General features: G+C 41.6%; 1 protein-coding gene across 3 annotated transcripts in view; it reads left to right on the top strand.

Moving 5' to 3' along the window:
• The window catches only part of Wdr47 (WD repeat domain 47), a 56,451-nt gene extending 52,153 nt beyond the window's left edge, over positions 1-4,298 (top strand). For all 3 annotated transcript variants that reach the window (XM_090334328.1, XM_090334329.1, XM_090334327.1), the window contains 2 exons: positions 2,153-2,371; positions 3,427-4,298. In XM_090334328.1, the coding sequence (XP_090190454.1) occupies positions 2,153-2,371; positions 3,427-3,569 (362 nt within the window). In that variant the 3' untranslated portion in view covers positions 3,570-4,298. The remainder of the gene's footprint in view (positions 1-2,152; positions 2,372-3,426) is intronic.
• The last annotated feature ends 9,560 nt before the right edge of the window (positions 4,299-13,858 follow it).

Raw genomic sequence — 13,858 nt, 5'->3', positions numbered from 1 at the left:
TGGCTCATTCCTATAATCCTAGCTACTCAGAAGGCTGAGAACTGAGGATTACAGTTTGAATCCAGCCCAGGCAGAAAAGTCCATGAGACTCTTATCTCCAATGAACTACTCAGATGGAAGTGGTACTAAGGCTCAAGTAGAAGAGGCTCAGAGTGATAGCACCTAGGCCCTGCACTCAAACCCCACAACCAGCACCACCACCACCACCACCCTGACAAAATCCCCCTTACTCAAGCATTTAGTTGCAATATTCTTGTTCTTCCCCTACCCTGAAATTAGTCCTTGTTCAAGCCTTTATTCTTTGATTATTCTATTTCATCCTCCAATGGTTTGTCTTATTTTACAATCTTTCTATTTTCAGTTAGTGTAGCTTACTGAAAATACTTTTTGTATCATGTAATTATCTCTTTCTCTCCGTTTTTTTTTGTTGTTGTTTGGTTTTTTTGCCAGTCCTGGGGCCTGAACTTAGGGCCTGAGCACTGTCCTTGGGCTTTCTCAAGGATAGAGCTCTACCACTTCAGCCACAGGATCACATCTGGCTTTTTCTATGTATGTAGTGCTGTGTAATTGAACCCGGGTCTTCATGCATGCTAGGAAGCACTTTACCACTAGGCCAAACTCCCAGCCCTGGGATCCTATAATTCTCTTGCTTAAAAGTCCACAATGATTTTTCACTATCTCCAGAAACAGTTTGAAGCCCTGTAGTGCTTAAGGTCTTGCTTTCCTTCCCCACGCCCCCCATACTGAGGATTAAACTCAGTCTTGAGTCTGCAGGGCAGGCCCTCTACTACTTAAGCCAGGACTTTTCCAGATAAGGTTTTGCTTTATGCCTCAGCCAGCCTGGGCTGCACTCCTCTTAGTTGGTGCTTATCCATGTCACTGGGAATGACAGGTGAGTGGTACTGCAACAAGCCATCAGTTGAGATGGAGTCTCTCAAACTTTTCTTATTGGGGCTGGACTCAAATCTCTGTCCTCTGATCTGTGCTTCCCAGTTCCTTAGGTTTTCTATATTTTTCTTCTAAACATACTCTCATGTATTCTGTTCATCGTAGTGCTCATGTGCGTTCTCTCTCTCTCTCTCTCTCTCTCTCTCTCTCTCTCTCTCTCTCTCTCTCTCTCTCTCTCTCTCTCTCTCTCTCTTTCTCTCTCTCTCTCTTTCCTCCCTCTTTCTCCCTCTTCTCTCCCTCTCCCCCCTGTGGCTCATGGGGCTTGGGACTTGAACTCTGGGCCTGGGCGCAGACTCTGAGCTACCACCCCACCCCTTGAGCCACAGCCCCACTTCCAGTTTTCTAGTAGTTAATTGGAGATAAGAGTCTCATGGTCTTTAGTACCTGGGCTAGCTTTGAACAGTGATTCTCAGATCTCAGCCTCCTGAGTAGCTAGAAAATGGGAAGTGGGGCTTAGTGTCTCTTCAGCTCAGAGACAATGCCCAGGTCTAGTTCAAGACCCATGACCCACCAAAAAAAATTATACTACGGGGCCAGGAGCGTAGCCTAGTAGTAGAGTGCTCGCCTAGCATCCACGAAGCCCTAGATTCAATTTCTTGGTTTCACATACTCAGAAAAAGCCAGAAGTGGAGCTGTGGCTTGAGTGGTAGAGTGCTAGCCTTGAGCAAAAGTGTCCAAGGACAGTGCCAGGCCTTGAGTTCAAGCCCCATGACTGGAAAAAAAAATTATAAAATTCAAGCTTTTTAAATTATAAAAGTTTTAAGAAATTATTAAATTTATTAAAATTTAAATTTTAAATGTCCTAAAATATAATTTGTTAGTGAATTTTCTTGTTCCTCCAACTAGCAGTGAAGATGGGGGTATTTCTAGATGTTCACCTGACAGTGAGCACCCTGGATTAGAGAAGACCCACTTTCTTAATGTGGCTTGTCAATTGTAACACTGATAATGCTGTTCTAATGGATTCTTTCAAATGACAAAATCAGAATTTCATTCCTTACAGAATCTTGCTTCAGCCCTTGTCCTCCCAAAAATACTAGTGTTTATTGCTTGGCTACTAATTTGGGATTTTTTTTTTCCCTTTAATACTGAAGAGTATTACTAAGCTATATTAAAGCAGTGGTGTGTGACTCAGTGAAATATAATTAGCCATGGTGCAGATGAGGTATATTGATTTTCTGTGTTTAAACTTTGGTTCCCACAGGCAGTGCAGTGGCATCAGTAGCTGTAGATCCCAGTGGCCGGCTTTTAGCTACTGGTCAAGAAGACTCTAGCTGCATGTTGTATGACATAAGAGGAGGAAGAATGGTTCAGAGTTACCACCCTCATTCCAGTGATGTCCGTTCTGTTCGCTTTTCCCCTGGAGCTCACTACTTGCTAACAGGCTCTTACGATATGAAAATAAAGGTGACAGACCTACAAGGTGATTGAGATTGACCTTTCTCTCTCTGGTTTTAGTCTCTCCTGTTTTGAGTTTTTCCCCCCTTTTTTGTGAATCTGCTGTAATTGACTCTCTGGCATTTTCAAATACTAATTTTATTAAACAGAACATTTAAACAGCATGAAGATTTCTTGTAGCAAATTATTAAGTAAGCAGTGAATTTTTATATTTATTGTTGAATAGTTTTATCCACTATGGTAAATTATTATGAGATAAATAATGTATTTATGCAAACTTACTATCTTTTAAAAGAATTCTAGGGTTTGGGGATTTAGCTCAGTGGAAGAGCTTGCCTGTCAAGTACAAGACCTTGAGTTAGGTCTTCAGCTCTTCCCTTCCCCCAAAAGAAATGGAAAGAAAGAAAGACAGAAAAAGGGTGGGGGGGAGGGAGGAAGGAAGGAAGAAAGAAAGAAAAAAAAATCTCATTTTACTATAGATTACTTTTAGTGCATGAGGGAGTGAAGAGATGGAATCAGTGACACTTCCTAGGTTTCTGGGCAACCAAATGGTGCCATAAGTTGAGAGAGGAAAATGGATAGGAGGAAGAATTCTTAGATGCCAACCAAGAAGTTAGCTTTAGCCAAGTTAAATTTAGAATGAAAAGTTCTTGGATACTAATCTGAAGTTTAGGTGAGAAGTCAAGGTTGGAAAATGGGTATGAGTCCTAAGTATGTAAATGACCAAGGAAATTTCGTAGGAAGTGAGGTAGTATAGGAACAGATAAAATCTGCTAGCTAACAGCTAGAATTCCACAAACTTTTACATTAGAAAGAGAAGAAAAGCCAGCAAAGGGGACCAGAGCAATCAAGTGGAGGAGCTTCCCAGAGAAAGTAGCAGCTATGTTAAATGTTAGTATGTAAGTCACCAAATTCTACTAGCATGATTTATCTCTATTTAAACCTTCTATTTAAAAAACAGCAGCAATTATTTAAAAACTTATATTTAAAAAGCAGCAGCAAGCCTATAAAATGTAGGTAAGTGATTATTTTGTCTTAAAAATGAACATCTTTTTTTTTTTTTTTTTTTTTTTAATTTAGGGGACCTCACTAAGCAGCTGCCTATCATGGTCGTGGGGGAGCACAAGGACAAAGTGATTCAGTGCAGGTGGCATACCCAGGACCTCTCCTTCCTGTCGTCCTCTGCAGACAGAACTGTAACCCTCTGGACTTACAGTGGCTAGTGTATCGTCTGCGTTAATCTGTGCACTGGAAGCTCAGAGACTTAAGACTACTGAATTGGAAAAACTCCATATCTGAAGAACTCAGCCTGTACCAGATTGGTTTAGCACGAGGAACCCCTTTATTCCCTCCCCTGTGTCCTGTTGATAGGAGGTATTGGGTGGTGGTGGTCCGCAGTGCTTTCTGTCTTGTGTGTGAGCTTGCGCTGCACTCACTGCTATGTGTAGTCTCCTTGCCAAAGTCTGCAGAAGAGTTCTTACATTGTTGTGCACGCCAAGTCAAGGTGGATAATGTGCTTACGGTTTTTTTGTTAAATGCATTCCTCAGTCTCAAATAAGTTTTATATACACATTGAAACTGAATTTTACTTTAAATGTATTATTACATATAATGCCACCACGTTCTACCTAGGGACTCAGAAGCTACTTTGCTCTTCTCACCATCCCATATTGTATTACTTTTCTTCTAGTGACCAGAATTTTGCATCTCCCAGAATTTACATGGTTATTTTCACTTAAGGATCATTATGGAGTTTAAAGATGAATGGGAAATCACTTCTTAGTTCATTATGTGGTATTGGTTTAAAAAAAATTCTCAAACCCAGGGTTATGGTTATTTATGCTGTCACATAATTTTGTTTCAGGCTAAAGGTTCATGTGTTTGCTTCAGAAACTTGTTCATTTCAATATCTTGAATGCAACAAGATACCTCCTTCAAAAACAGCACAGAGCAGCAGTATGTTATGTGATATTTGATGGAGCAATTATTTACTGGCTAGCATTTTCCTGTTAAAATTTAAAAACGTTGCCATAGACCATAGCGTGGCTTGAAATGCTTTGTCTGCATGATCATTTAAAATGGGAAATTTGAACTTTGCACTCCAAAAACTTACTTGGATTTTTTTCTGATACTGTTTTGTGTAATGCAAAATAATGATTTTATTTCTATGGCATTGTAGAGCCTAACATTTATGTATCTTTATTTTCATATTGTACAGTAATTTTAAGTTATTAAATAGGCTATTTTATTTATTTCAACTGCAGTTGTATTGGTACTAATTATTGAATTGTCTGTGCACTGTATGTAGCAAGCATTTTTAATCTATTGTACACATGTGGAAAGGGTACTAGAAGTGTAACTGTGCTTTTATTTCAATAAAGATCTCTTGACACCTCAACTTTATCTGTTTCTCAGAGTCTGTGGATTTCCAGTGCCACTTTCCAGTTTACTGGAAGTGGGACCAATGAAAGAACTCCATGATTATTTTTGTATATGTGTGCCAGTACTGGAGCTTGAACTCTGGGCCTAGGAACTATCCCTGAGCTACCACCCCACCCCTTGAGCCTCAGGGCCACTTCTGGTTTTCTAGTGGTTAATTAAAGGTAAGAGTTTCATGGACTTCAGTGCCTGGTCTGGCTTTGGACCTCGATTCTCAGATCTCAGCCTCCTGAATAGCTAGGATTACAGGATGAGCCACTGGCACTCAGCCATAATTGGTTTTTTAACCCTTGATAAAGTCATTACTTATATATCTTCTTTCTGTCTTTGCTTTTGTAGTGTTTGAGATTGAACCCAGAGTACCTGGCATATTCTAGACAAATGCTCTACTACTATGCAATATCCCCAGCCTTGTATTGTGATTTTGTTTTAATTAATAAAACACCTGGCAAGTGCTGGGGGTACAACTCAGTGGTAAAGTGCTTGGCTAGCATGTGGAAGGCCTTGGGTTTGATCCCTCCCACCCCTACTGTTGAAGGAATGCATAAATTCTAACTCAGATACCAAGTGTGTCAGATTAATACTTCCATATAAAATCTAGTTAAATCTTGGGTATTCATTAGGTACATAGTTTTTCCCTTTCAGGCAGCAGAAACAACTTCTGCTAAAAATAAAATAAAATAGGCCCCCGTCTTAAGTTTATTTCATACTTAATTTTATACATTTTAACTACTACTTCAGGTTTGTGTGAAATTTAAAACTAGGAAGATGGAATCAATTTTAAATTTCATTTTTGACAAAAGTAATGCAAGAATAATGATACTGCTCTGTTTTTTCCCAACTCAAATTTCTATTTTTTTTTCTTGAATTCGAAATGATTCTGTCTAAACCAAGTGAAATGACTTCTTTGTTTCCCTTTCAGGGAATCAAAACATTCAAAGAATCCAGAGCTCCATGGTATGTGTTTAGGATGGTATTTGAGACAGGTAGGTGAATTTGAGCACTAAAGTTAGTTGTTTCCTTTTACCTTGGATTTCTCCCAGTCTGATGGGAAGTCTGTGAGAGGAAGTTGTGAGTGATCCAGCACCCTACTGTGTTCAGTCTTCAGTACTGTGAAGCCTAAGAGGGGCCTCCAGTGTTAGCAAAGCCCAGAGTGTGTCAGGGCTTGCTCTTGTAGCAAATTCTCTTAGGGAGAGTGCCTCCTAGGTGGGGCCCTTCCATGGGTGCCACAACCCTTATCTTGTTCTCCACACATTCCAGGAACTGTTGCTTTATAGATCTTGTAAGCTGCTTTTCCTAAGGAGAATGTTCTCAGGATTATTGTAAAGAATATTACCAAGGATTCAGATAAAAGGGACTTAAATCTTCCCTGGGCATGCTATTTCCAGGAACTCTGCAGAAATTCCGGGAATTTCAGTTCCTCCTTTTTCTTCTCCAGATCCTTCCTTCAGCACATTAAGTCTATATTTGTTTTGTTTTGTTTTTGGGTTTGTGGGTCACAGGGCTTGAACTGAGATCCTTGGATCTCAGTCTCAAGTAGCTAGGATTACACATGTGAGCTACCAGAGCCTAGCGTCTTATTGTCATTTTCAATAAATCCATCTTTTTTTTTTCTTTGTGCAGGTCCTGGGGTTGAACTCAGTCTTAGTGCTGTCCCTGAGCTGCTTTTGCTCAAGGTTGGTGTTCTAGCACTTGAGCCGCAGCTCCGCTTGTGGCTTTTTGGTAACTAATTGATGCTAAGAATCTCACAGACTTTCAGGCCAGGGGTGGCTTTAAACTGCAGTCTTCGGATCTGTCTCTTTAGTAGTTAGGATTACAGGCATGAGCCACTGGTACCCAGCATCATGTACATGTACCCATGTACATTTCCTTTTAGTTTTACAAATATATACTACATTATCTATAGTCATCCTACTGTATAATAGAACATCAGAACTTCTCTCTCCTCTTCTCTCTTCTCTCTCTTTTCTCTTTTGTCTTATCCCTTCTCTCTTCTCTCGTGCAATACTAAGGTTTGAACTCAGGTCCTGGGCACTGTCCCTTAACTTATTTTTTGCTGTATGCCAGAACTCTACCATTTGAGCCACAGTTCCACTTCTGTTGGTTTTCTGGTTAATTGGAGATTAGTCTTATGTGCTTTCTCTCTGAGCTGGTCTTTGAACCAGGATCCTCAGATCTTGGCCTCCTGAGTAGCTAATGTGAGTTGCTGACACCTAGCTAGAACCTGGGGCAATTTGTTAATATATATACCAAATATACCAAATAATTTTTGAGTATGAAGTGATCATTGAGCTGAGGGTATGATTCAGTGGTAGAACTGGGTTTGATCCCTAGGATTGTTAAAACGTAAATGAATTTCCTTCCTTCCTTCTTTCCTTCTTTCCTTCCTTCCTTCCTTCCTTCCTTCCTTCCTTCCTTCCTTCCTTCCTTCCTTCCTTCCTTCCTTTCTTTTTGCTGGGTGGTTGTGGCTCAAGCCTATAATTCTAGCTACTCAGGAGGCTGAGATAAGAGAATTTTGATTTGAAGCCAATTTGGATTGGAAAGTCCAGGAGTCACTTACCTCTAGTTGAGCATACACAAACATACACACACACACACACACACACACACACACACACACAGAAGGTGTGTGTAGGGGTGGAGCCTGGAGTGGAGCAGAGCAGTGGTTTAAGTGATAGAGTGCTAGCTTTGAGCAAAAAAGAAATTGAAACTGTTCACTTTTACCACTACCAGGTAGAAAACACATAAGGTTTTCTGAGGTATGCAATAATGGGATTCATTTACTGCAGTGCATTAGATACAACTACCAGAAATTGCTTTATTTATTTCAATAAATTTTTTATACATAAGCATATTTTCTCTGCCTCTACTTCTTCTGAATGAGATTGAGTAGATTCTTTGAAGTTCACACAAAAGAGAAAATGATAGAACTAAAGTTAAACTGTAAATCTTCCTGGAATAGATTAAGGAGTTAATAGATTAACTCTTCCCATCTTTTCTCAGGTGCAAGCTTCATTATTTTCAATTTTTATTTTATTATTTATTTATTTATTTTTGTGGGTCATGGGGCTTGAACTCAGCCTGGGTGCTGTCCCTGAACTCTTCAGCTCAAGGCTACTGCCCTACCCCTGGCCCTGGGCATTGTCCTTGAGCTCTTCAGCTCAAGGCTACCGCTCTACCCTTGGGTCAAGCCTCACTTCCCGTTTTTTTTTTCCTAGGGGTTAATTGGAGATAAGACTCTCACATTCTCTTGTTCTCTTGTGTCCAGGCTGGCTTTGAACCTTGACCCTCAGATCTCAGCTTCCTGAGTAGCTAGGATTACAGGCCTGAGCCACCGCACCTAGCTTCAATTTTTATTTTTTTAAAAGATTTATTCAGGGGCCGGGAGCCTGGCCTAGTGCATGAAGCCCTGGGTTTGATTCCTTGGTACCACATACACAAAAAACCAGACGTGGTGCTGTGGCTTGAGTGGTAGAGCTCTAGCCTTGAAGAAAAAATTATTCAGAAGTGTCAGAAGTGGACCTATGGTTCAAGTGGTAGAGTGCTAATCTTTACCAAGAAAGCTCAGTGACAGCACTCAGGTCCTGAGTTCAACCACTAGGACTAGCACAAAGAAAAAAAAGAAAAAAGATGTATTTACTGAAAATGGCAATAAGAATCTAGGCCCTGGTAGCTCACACGTATTATCCTAGCTACTTGATACTGAGATCCAAGGATCTCAGTTCAAAGCCAGCTCTGGGAAAGAAAGCCCACAAGACTCTTATTGTCAATTAAGTATCAAAAAAAGAAAAAGCCAGAAGTGAATCTATGGTTTAAATGGTAGAGTGCTAGCCTTGAGCATAAAAGCTCAAGGACAGTGCCTAGACTGGGGGTTTAAGCTCCAAGACTGTCAAAAATGAAAAAGAAAAAAAATAAGTCAGAAAGACATAATCCATTGAGTGAAAAGGACACTCTTGACGTTGGAGAAAAAAATATTTACAAATTCTACTTGGTTAGGGGTTGATATTCAGAGTATATAGAGAAATCCTAAAATAACAGAAAAATAACAACCCTGACTTAAAATAAGGAAAGAACTTGGATAAATATTTTTCTAGTGAAGGTATATAAATGATTGTTAAGCATATGAAAAGATGCTCAGCTAGGCTTGGACACATACTTGTATTCCTAGCTATTGGGGGAAGCCCAGGAGTTTGAAGACAGTCTGGGCCACATTAGTAAGACCAAATCTTTGAAGGAAAAAAAATCCTAAACTTTGCTACTAGTAGATAATTTGCCATCTAAACCACTTCTACCAAAAAAAGTGAAAGAAATGTCAGACAGGATATGATGACATTGGACCCTCATTTCCAAGGATACACTTAGAAGAATTGAAAATGAAATGAACAGGTATCTGTGTTGTATACACTTGTGTTCATAGCAAAATCTTTTCTCTTCCACTAGCTGAAGGGAAAAAGAAATGCAAGTGTCTGGCTCTGTGAATGACATGGTAGCCTGTGATGGTTTATCTTAGCTGTCAACTTGAGTGAACTGAGGATGCTTATAAAACTGGTCTCATGCTTCTGGGTGTGTCTTGTGTTTCCAAAGATGATTGGTGAATAGACCAGTGATTAAATCTGAGTGGAGAAGCACTGCCACTGGATGAAGGATTAGGCTTTCCTAACACTTTCCAGGATTCCATACAAAATCCTAGAAAACTTAAGATCCATAGCAAAAAGAATGTCACAGTATCTTTAAAAAAGTGGATTCTCAAGGTCCAAGTATTCTGCAAGTATTTTAGTATAACAGGATAAAGTTAACAAAGAAAGGAAGGAAGGAAGGAAGGAAGAGATTGGGAATATGGCTTAGTGGTAGAATGCTTGCCTAGTATGCATGAAGTCCTGAATTCCATTCCTCAGTAGCACATAAATAGAATAAGCCAGAAGGGGAACTGTAGCAGTGAAGTGCTAGCCTTGAGCAAAAAGAGGCTCAAGGCCCAGGTTCGGAGTTCATTGAGCCCCAGGACCTCAAATGTGTGTGTGTGTGTGTGTGTGTGTGTGTGTGTGTGTGTGGAGAGAGAGAGAGAGAGAGAGAGAGAGAGAGAGAGAGAGAGAGAGAGAGAGAGAGAGAGAGAGAGAGAGAGAGAGAGAAAGAGAAAGATTTTCTACTTGGGGATGTTTGCAGTGACGTTTTTTTAGAGTAAAGGACTCAAAATGATGATTTTTTTTTTTGTTAGTTCATGGGGCTTGAACTCTGAGCCTGCATGCTGTCCCTGATATTTTCTGCTCAAGGCTAGTGCTTTACTACTTGAGCCACAACACCACTTCCAGGTTTTCTGGAGATAAGAATTTCATGGGCTGGCTTTGAACAGAGATTCTCAGATCTCAGCTTCCTGAGTAGCTAGGATTACATGCGTGAGCCACCAGTGCCTGGCTTCAAAATGATTAATTTTATCAGTGGTTTTTATACTTTTGGAACTGGGAGAATATACCTGTCATGTCATTGCCTAGCAAAAGATGCTGCTGCTTTATTATCTAAAAACATGGAGGTTGGGCTGGGAGTTTGACTTAGTGGTACAGTGCTTACCTAGTTTGCACAAAGACCAGGGTTCAATTCCTCAGTACCACATACATAGAAAGAAACAGAAATGGTCTGTGGCTCAAGTGGTAAAGTGGAAAGCCTGAGGATAGTGTTCAGGCCCTGAGTTCAAGCCCAGAACTGGCCAAAACAAAAAAAAAGTCAAAACAAAAAAACAGGGAGGGGAGGTGTGATATAGGCTTTCATGAGCAGGCAAAGTAATTCACCAATAGGCAGGTAATATTATGCAACATAATTTATTGATTTAACACAGCAGAGCTAACACAGTTACTATATTCTAGTCCTAGCTTGCCTAATTCTGTTCTGTCTATCCAGCACACCCACTGGACTCACCTCTCTGATATCTCTTAATTCCCAAGTTGATCAGTTATTGGGCGCAGCTCCTAGTCCTGTCACATGTGAGCTCCAGGGCCACATGAAGAGTCTTGGTCCTCTCCAGCAAGGAGCCGCTCCTGCAGGCCAAAGATCTTCCAATCACAGTCTTGGTTAAGGCCAGCAGAAGTGCTGCTCCTCATTTTGGGTCCTTTGCTGATATCAGTCCTTGGCTGCTCCTCTCTGGCCCAAACTCCTTCTCGCTTGATTCAGATTGGTTAGAGCCCAGAGAAGTCACTTTTGGATTGGTTGTGCCCAGGGGTGCGTTGGTGTCTTACTCTCTCTCCTATGGCCACATGTCTGGACTCAGCCATTTATGATTATTCTATCCTGTGTGCTTGGGTGCTCGACGGTTTCCTTTGTTACTGCCATATACCCTATTCTAGTGTCTTTATCTCTTTTTTTTTTCTTTTTTCTTTTTTTTTTTTTTGCCAGTTCTGGGCTTGAGCTCAGGGCCTGAGTGCTGTCCTTGGACTTTCTCAAGGCTAGAGCTCTACCACTTGAGCCTCAGCACCACTTTCGGCTTTTTTTGTATATATGAGGTACCAAGGAATCGAACCCGGGTCTTTGTGCATGCTAGGCAAGCACTTAAACCACTAGGCCAAACCCCCGGCCCGTGTCTTTATCTCTATGGCCACCTGCCTTTAGATATAAGTTGGTATTGACAATATACTTCTTTAAGCTGTACATGAATTCATCCCCCTGTTTTCCATTCTAATCATATTCATTCTAGTATTTTCACATCATGTTGTTTATGTTATTATTTTCACATAATTATCCCCTGTTTTACCCTCACATCTTTTTTTTTTTTTTTTTTTTTTTTTTGCCTGTCCTGGGCTTGAGCCTGAGCACAAGGCCTTGGACTTTCTCAAGGCTAGAGCTCTACCACTTGAGTCTCAGCACCACTTCCAGATTTTCTATGTAAGTGGTACCGAGGAATTGAACCCTTGTCTTTGTGCATGCTAGACAAGCACTCTACCACTAGGCCAAACCCCCAGCCCCTACTTTCACACATCTTTATGCTCATAACATAGGCCTACTGAAAACATAGAAGCAATAGGTGAGTTTTAGGCTTTTCTTTTTTCTTTTTAAATTATTGTTATTTTGCAGTCCTGATCTTGAACTCAGGGCCTGGCCACTGTCTTTGAGCTTTCTCAGGGCTAGCACTCTACCCTTATGTCACAGCACCGTTTCTGGCCTCTTCTATGAATGTGGTAACAAGAAATCTAACCCATGGATTTGTGCATGCTAGGCAAGCATTCTACCACTAGGCCACATTTGGGACCCCTTAGGCTTTTCTTTTACAACACAGGTACATGTATCTGTTTTCTCCCCCCCCCCTTCTCCCCTACTCCCCTCCTTTCAAACAGACTTGTAGCATTTTAACATCTTGGAGGAGAAAGATTCAGATAGTGCTCTTTGTGTCTCCTAATTTTGCTAACATCTAAAAGTAGGTGGTAGGAAGCTGATTGCTTTTTAAAAATGTTTTTATGTTTTCAGCTTCAGGGTTGTAATGTCTGAGTCTGGGCCTTTTAATATTTATTCATTTTAATTTTTCTGTCTCCACATCTGTCCTGCCTTAGAAAATCACTTGGAATGAGGGAGAGACAACACTTGATTTGGAGTCCAGATAGAAAAACAAACAAACAAAAAAACCCAGAAGTTTCTAGCCACAAATTGATTCTTCTTGAGAACGTTTTTCCATCCTAATGGACTGCGTACTCCAAAATGGTTCAGCATTTGAATTTGCTGACTTGTTGCAGTGACTTTCCAGGGGATTTTAGTGCCCTCAGTAAATCCCAAGGCCCAGTAAATCCCTTCTTAATTATCTATACATTGTTGGTTCTGTTCCTCTGAAGAGCTATGAATAATATTACCCAGCTGCTTAGGATACTAAGATCTGAGGATGGCCATTCGAAGCCAGCTGGGGCAGGAAAGTCCATGAGACTCCATCTCCAATTAACCAGCAAAAAGCCAGGAGTGATTCAAGCAGTAGAGCACCAGCTTTGAGTAAAAAAAGCTAAGAGACAACTCCTTGCTCAGAGGTAGACACACATACACACCATTTCCAAGAATTCTATGGTATATATTCTCATTTGCCCGCCCCAACACAGGACCATTATCCCTTATTTGAAAAATTACGCTCACAATAGATTTACGGATTTATTGCAAATGTTCTCTATCAGAACTTACAAAACAAATAATTAGAAAACACACTTTAAGGGCCGGGAGCCTAGTGGTAGATTGCTCGCCTAGCATGCACGAAGCCCTGGGTTTGATTCCTCAGTACCCACATACTCAAAAAAAAAAAAAAAAGCGAGACGTGGTCCTGTGGCTCAAGTGGAGAGCGCTAGCCTTGAGCAAAAAAAGTATCCTAGGACAAGAGTGCTCAGACCTGAGTTCGAGCCCCAGAACTGGCAAAAAAAAAAAAGAAAAAAAAACCTTTTTTTTGGTGGGTCATGAGGCTTGAACTTGGCCTGGGCGCTGTCCCCGAGCTCTTCAGCTCAAGGCCATCTCGCTGCCCTTGATCCAAGCCCCACTTCCCGTTTTCTAGCGGTTAATTGGAGATAAGTCTCAAGTCCTTTTCTGCCCTGGCTGGCTTTGAACCCTGGTCCTCAGATCTCAGCCTCCTGAGTAGTTAGGATTCCAGGCGTGAGCCACCGAGCCCGGCTGAAAACACGCTTGGGCTCTGCCCCCGAGCTGCTTTTGCTCAAGGATGGCACTCTTCCATTAACAGCGCCACTTCCGGTGTTTTCTGTGTATGTTGTACTGAGGAATCGAACCCAGGGCTCCACCACGACACCACAATCCTAGCGCCTTTCTATCCGTTCAATACGGTTGGGTTCCATAGATAAAGTGATCTGTAAAGTGGATTCGGGACTAGCCGAGCCCAGGCCTCAAACACGACCTGGGAGGTCGGCCCCCTCCCTGTAGCGTGGCCAATCAGCGGCGAGCGCGGGAAGGGCGCACAGCCGCAGACCGAGCGAGTCGATGGGAAGACGCGGCCGAGCTAAGGTAGCGCGCGCCCGCCACCTTCTGACGCCCGTGCGGCCGGTGTCTTCCGGTGGAGGCCGGCTGGACCCTCGCTCAAGACTGCGCGCCTGCTCCAGTGTCTGCGCAGCTGGAG

The sequence above is a fragment of the Megascapheus bottae genome, chromosome 6 (genome assembly GCF_031878675.1).
Source record: "Megascapheus bottae isolate mThoBot1 chromosome 6, mThoBot2.hap1, whole genome shotgun sequence".
In the NCBI taxonomy this organism is placed as follows: domain Eukaryota; kingdom Metazoa; phylum Chordata; class Mammalia; order Rodentia; family Geomyidae; genus Megascapheus; species Megascapheus bottae.
This window is presented reverse-complemented; position numbering and strand designations above follow the sequence as displayed.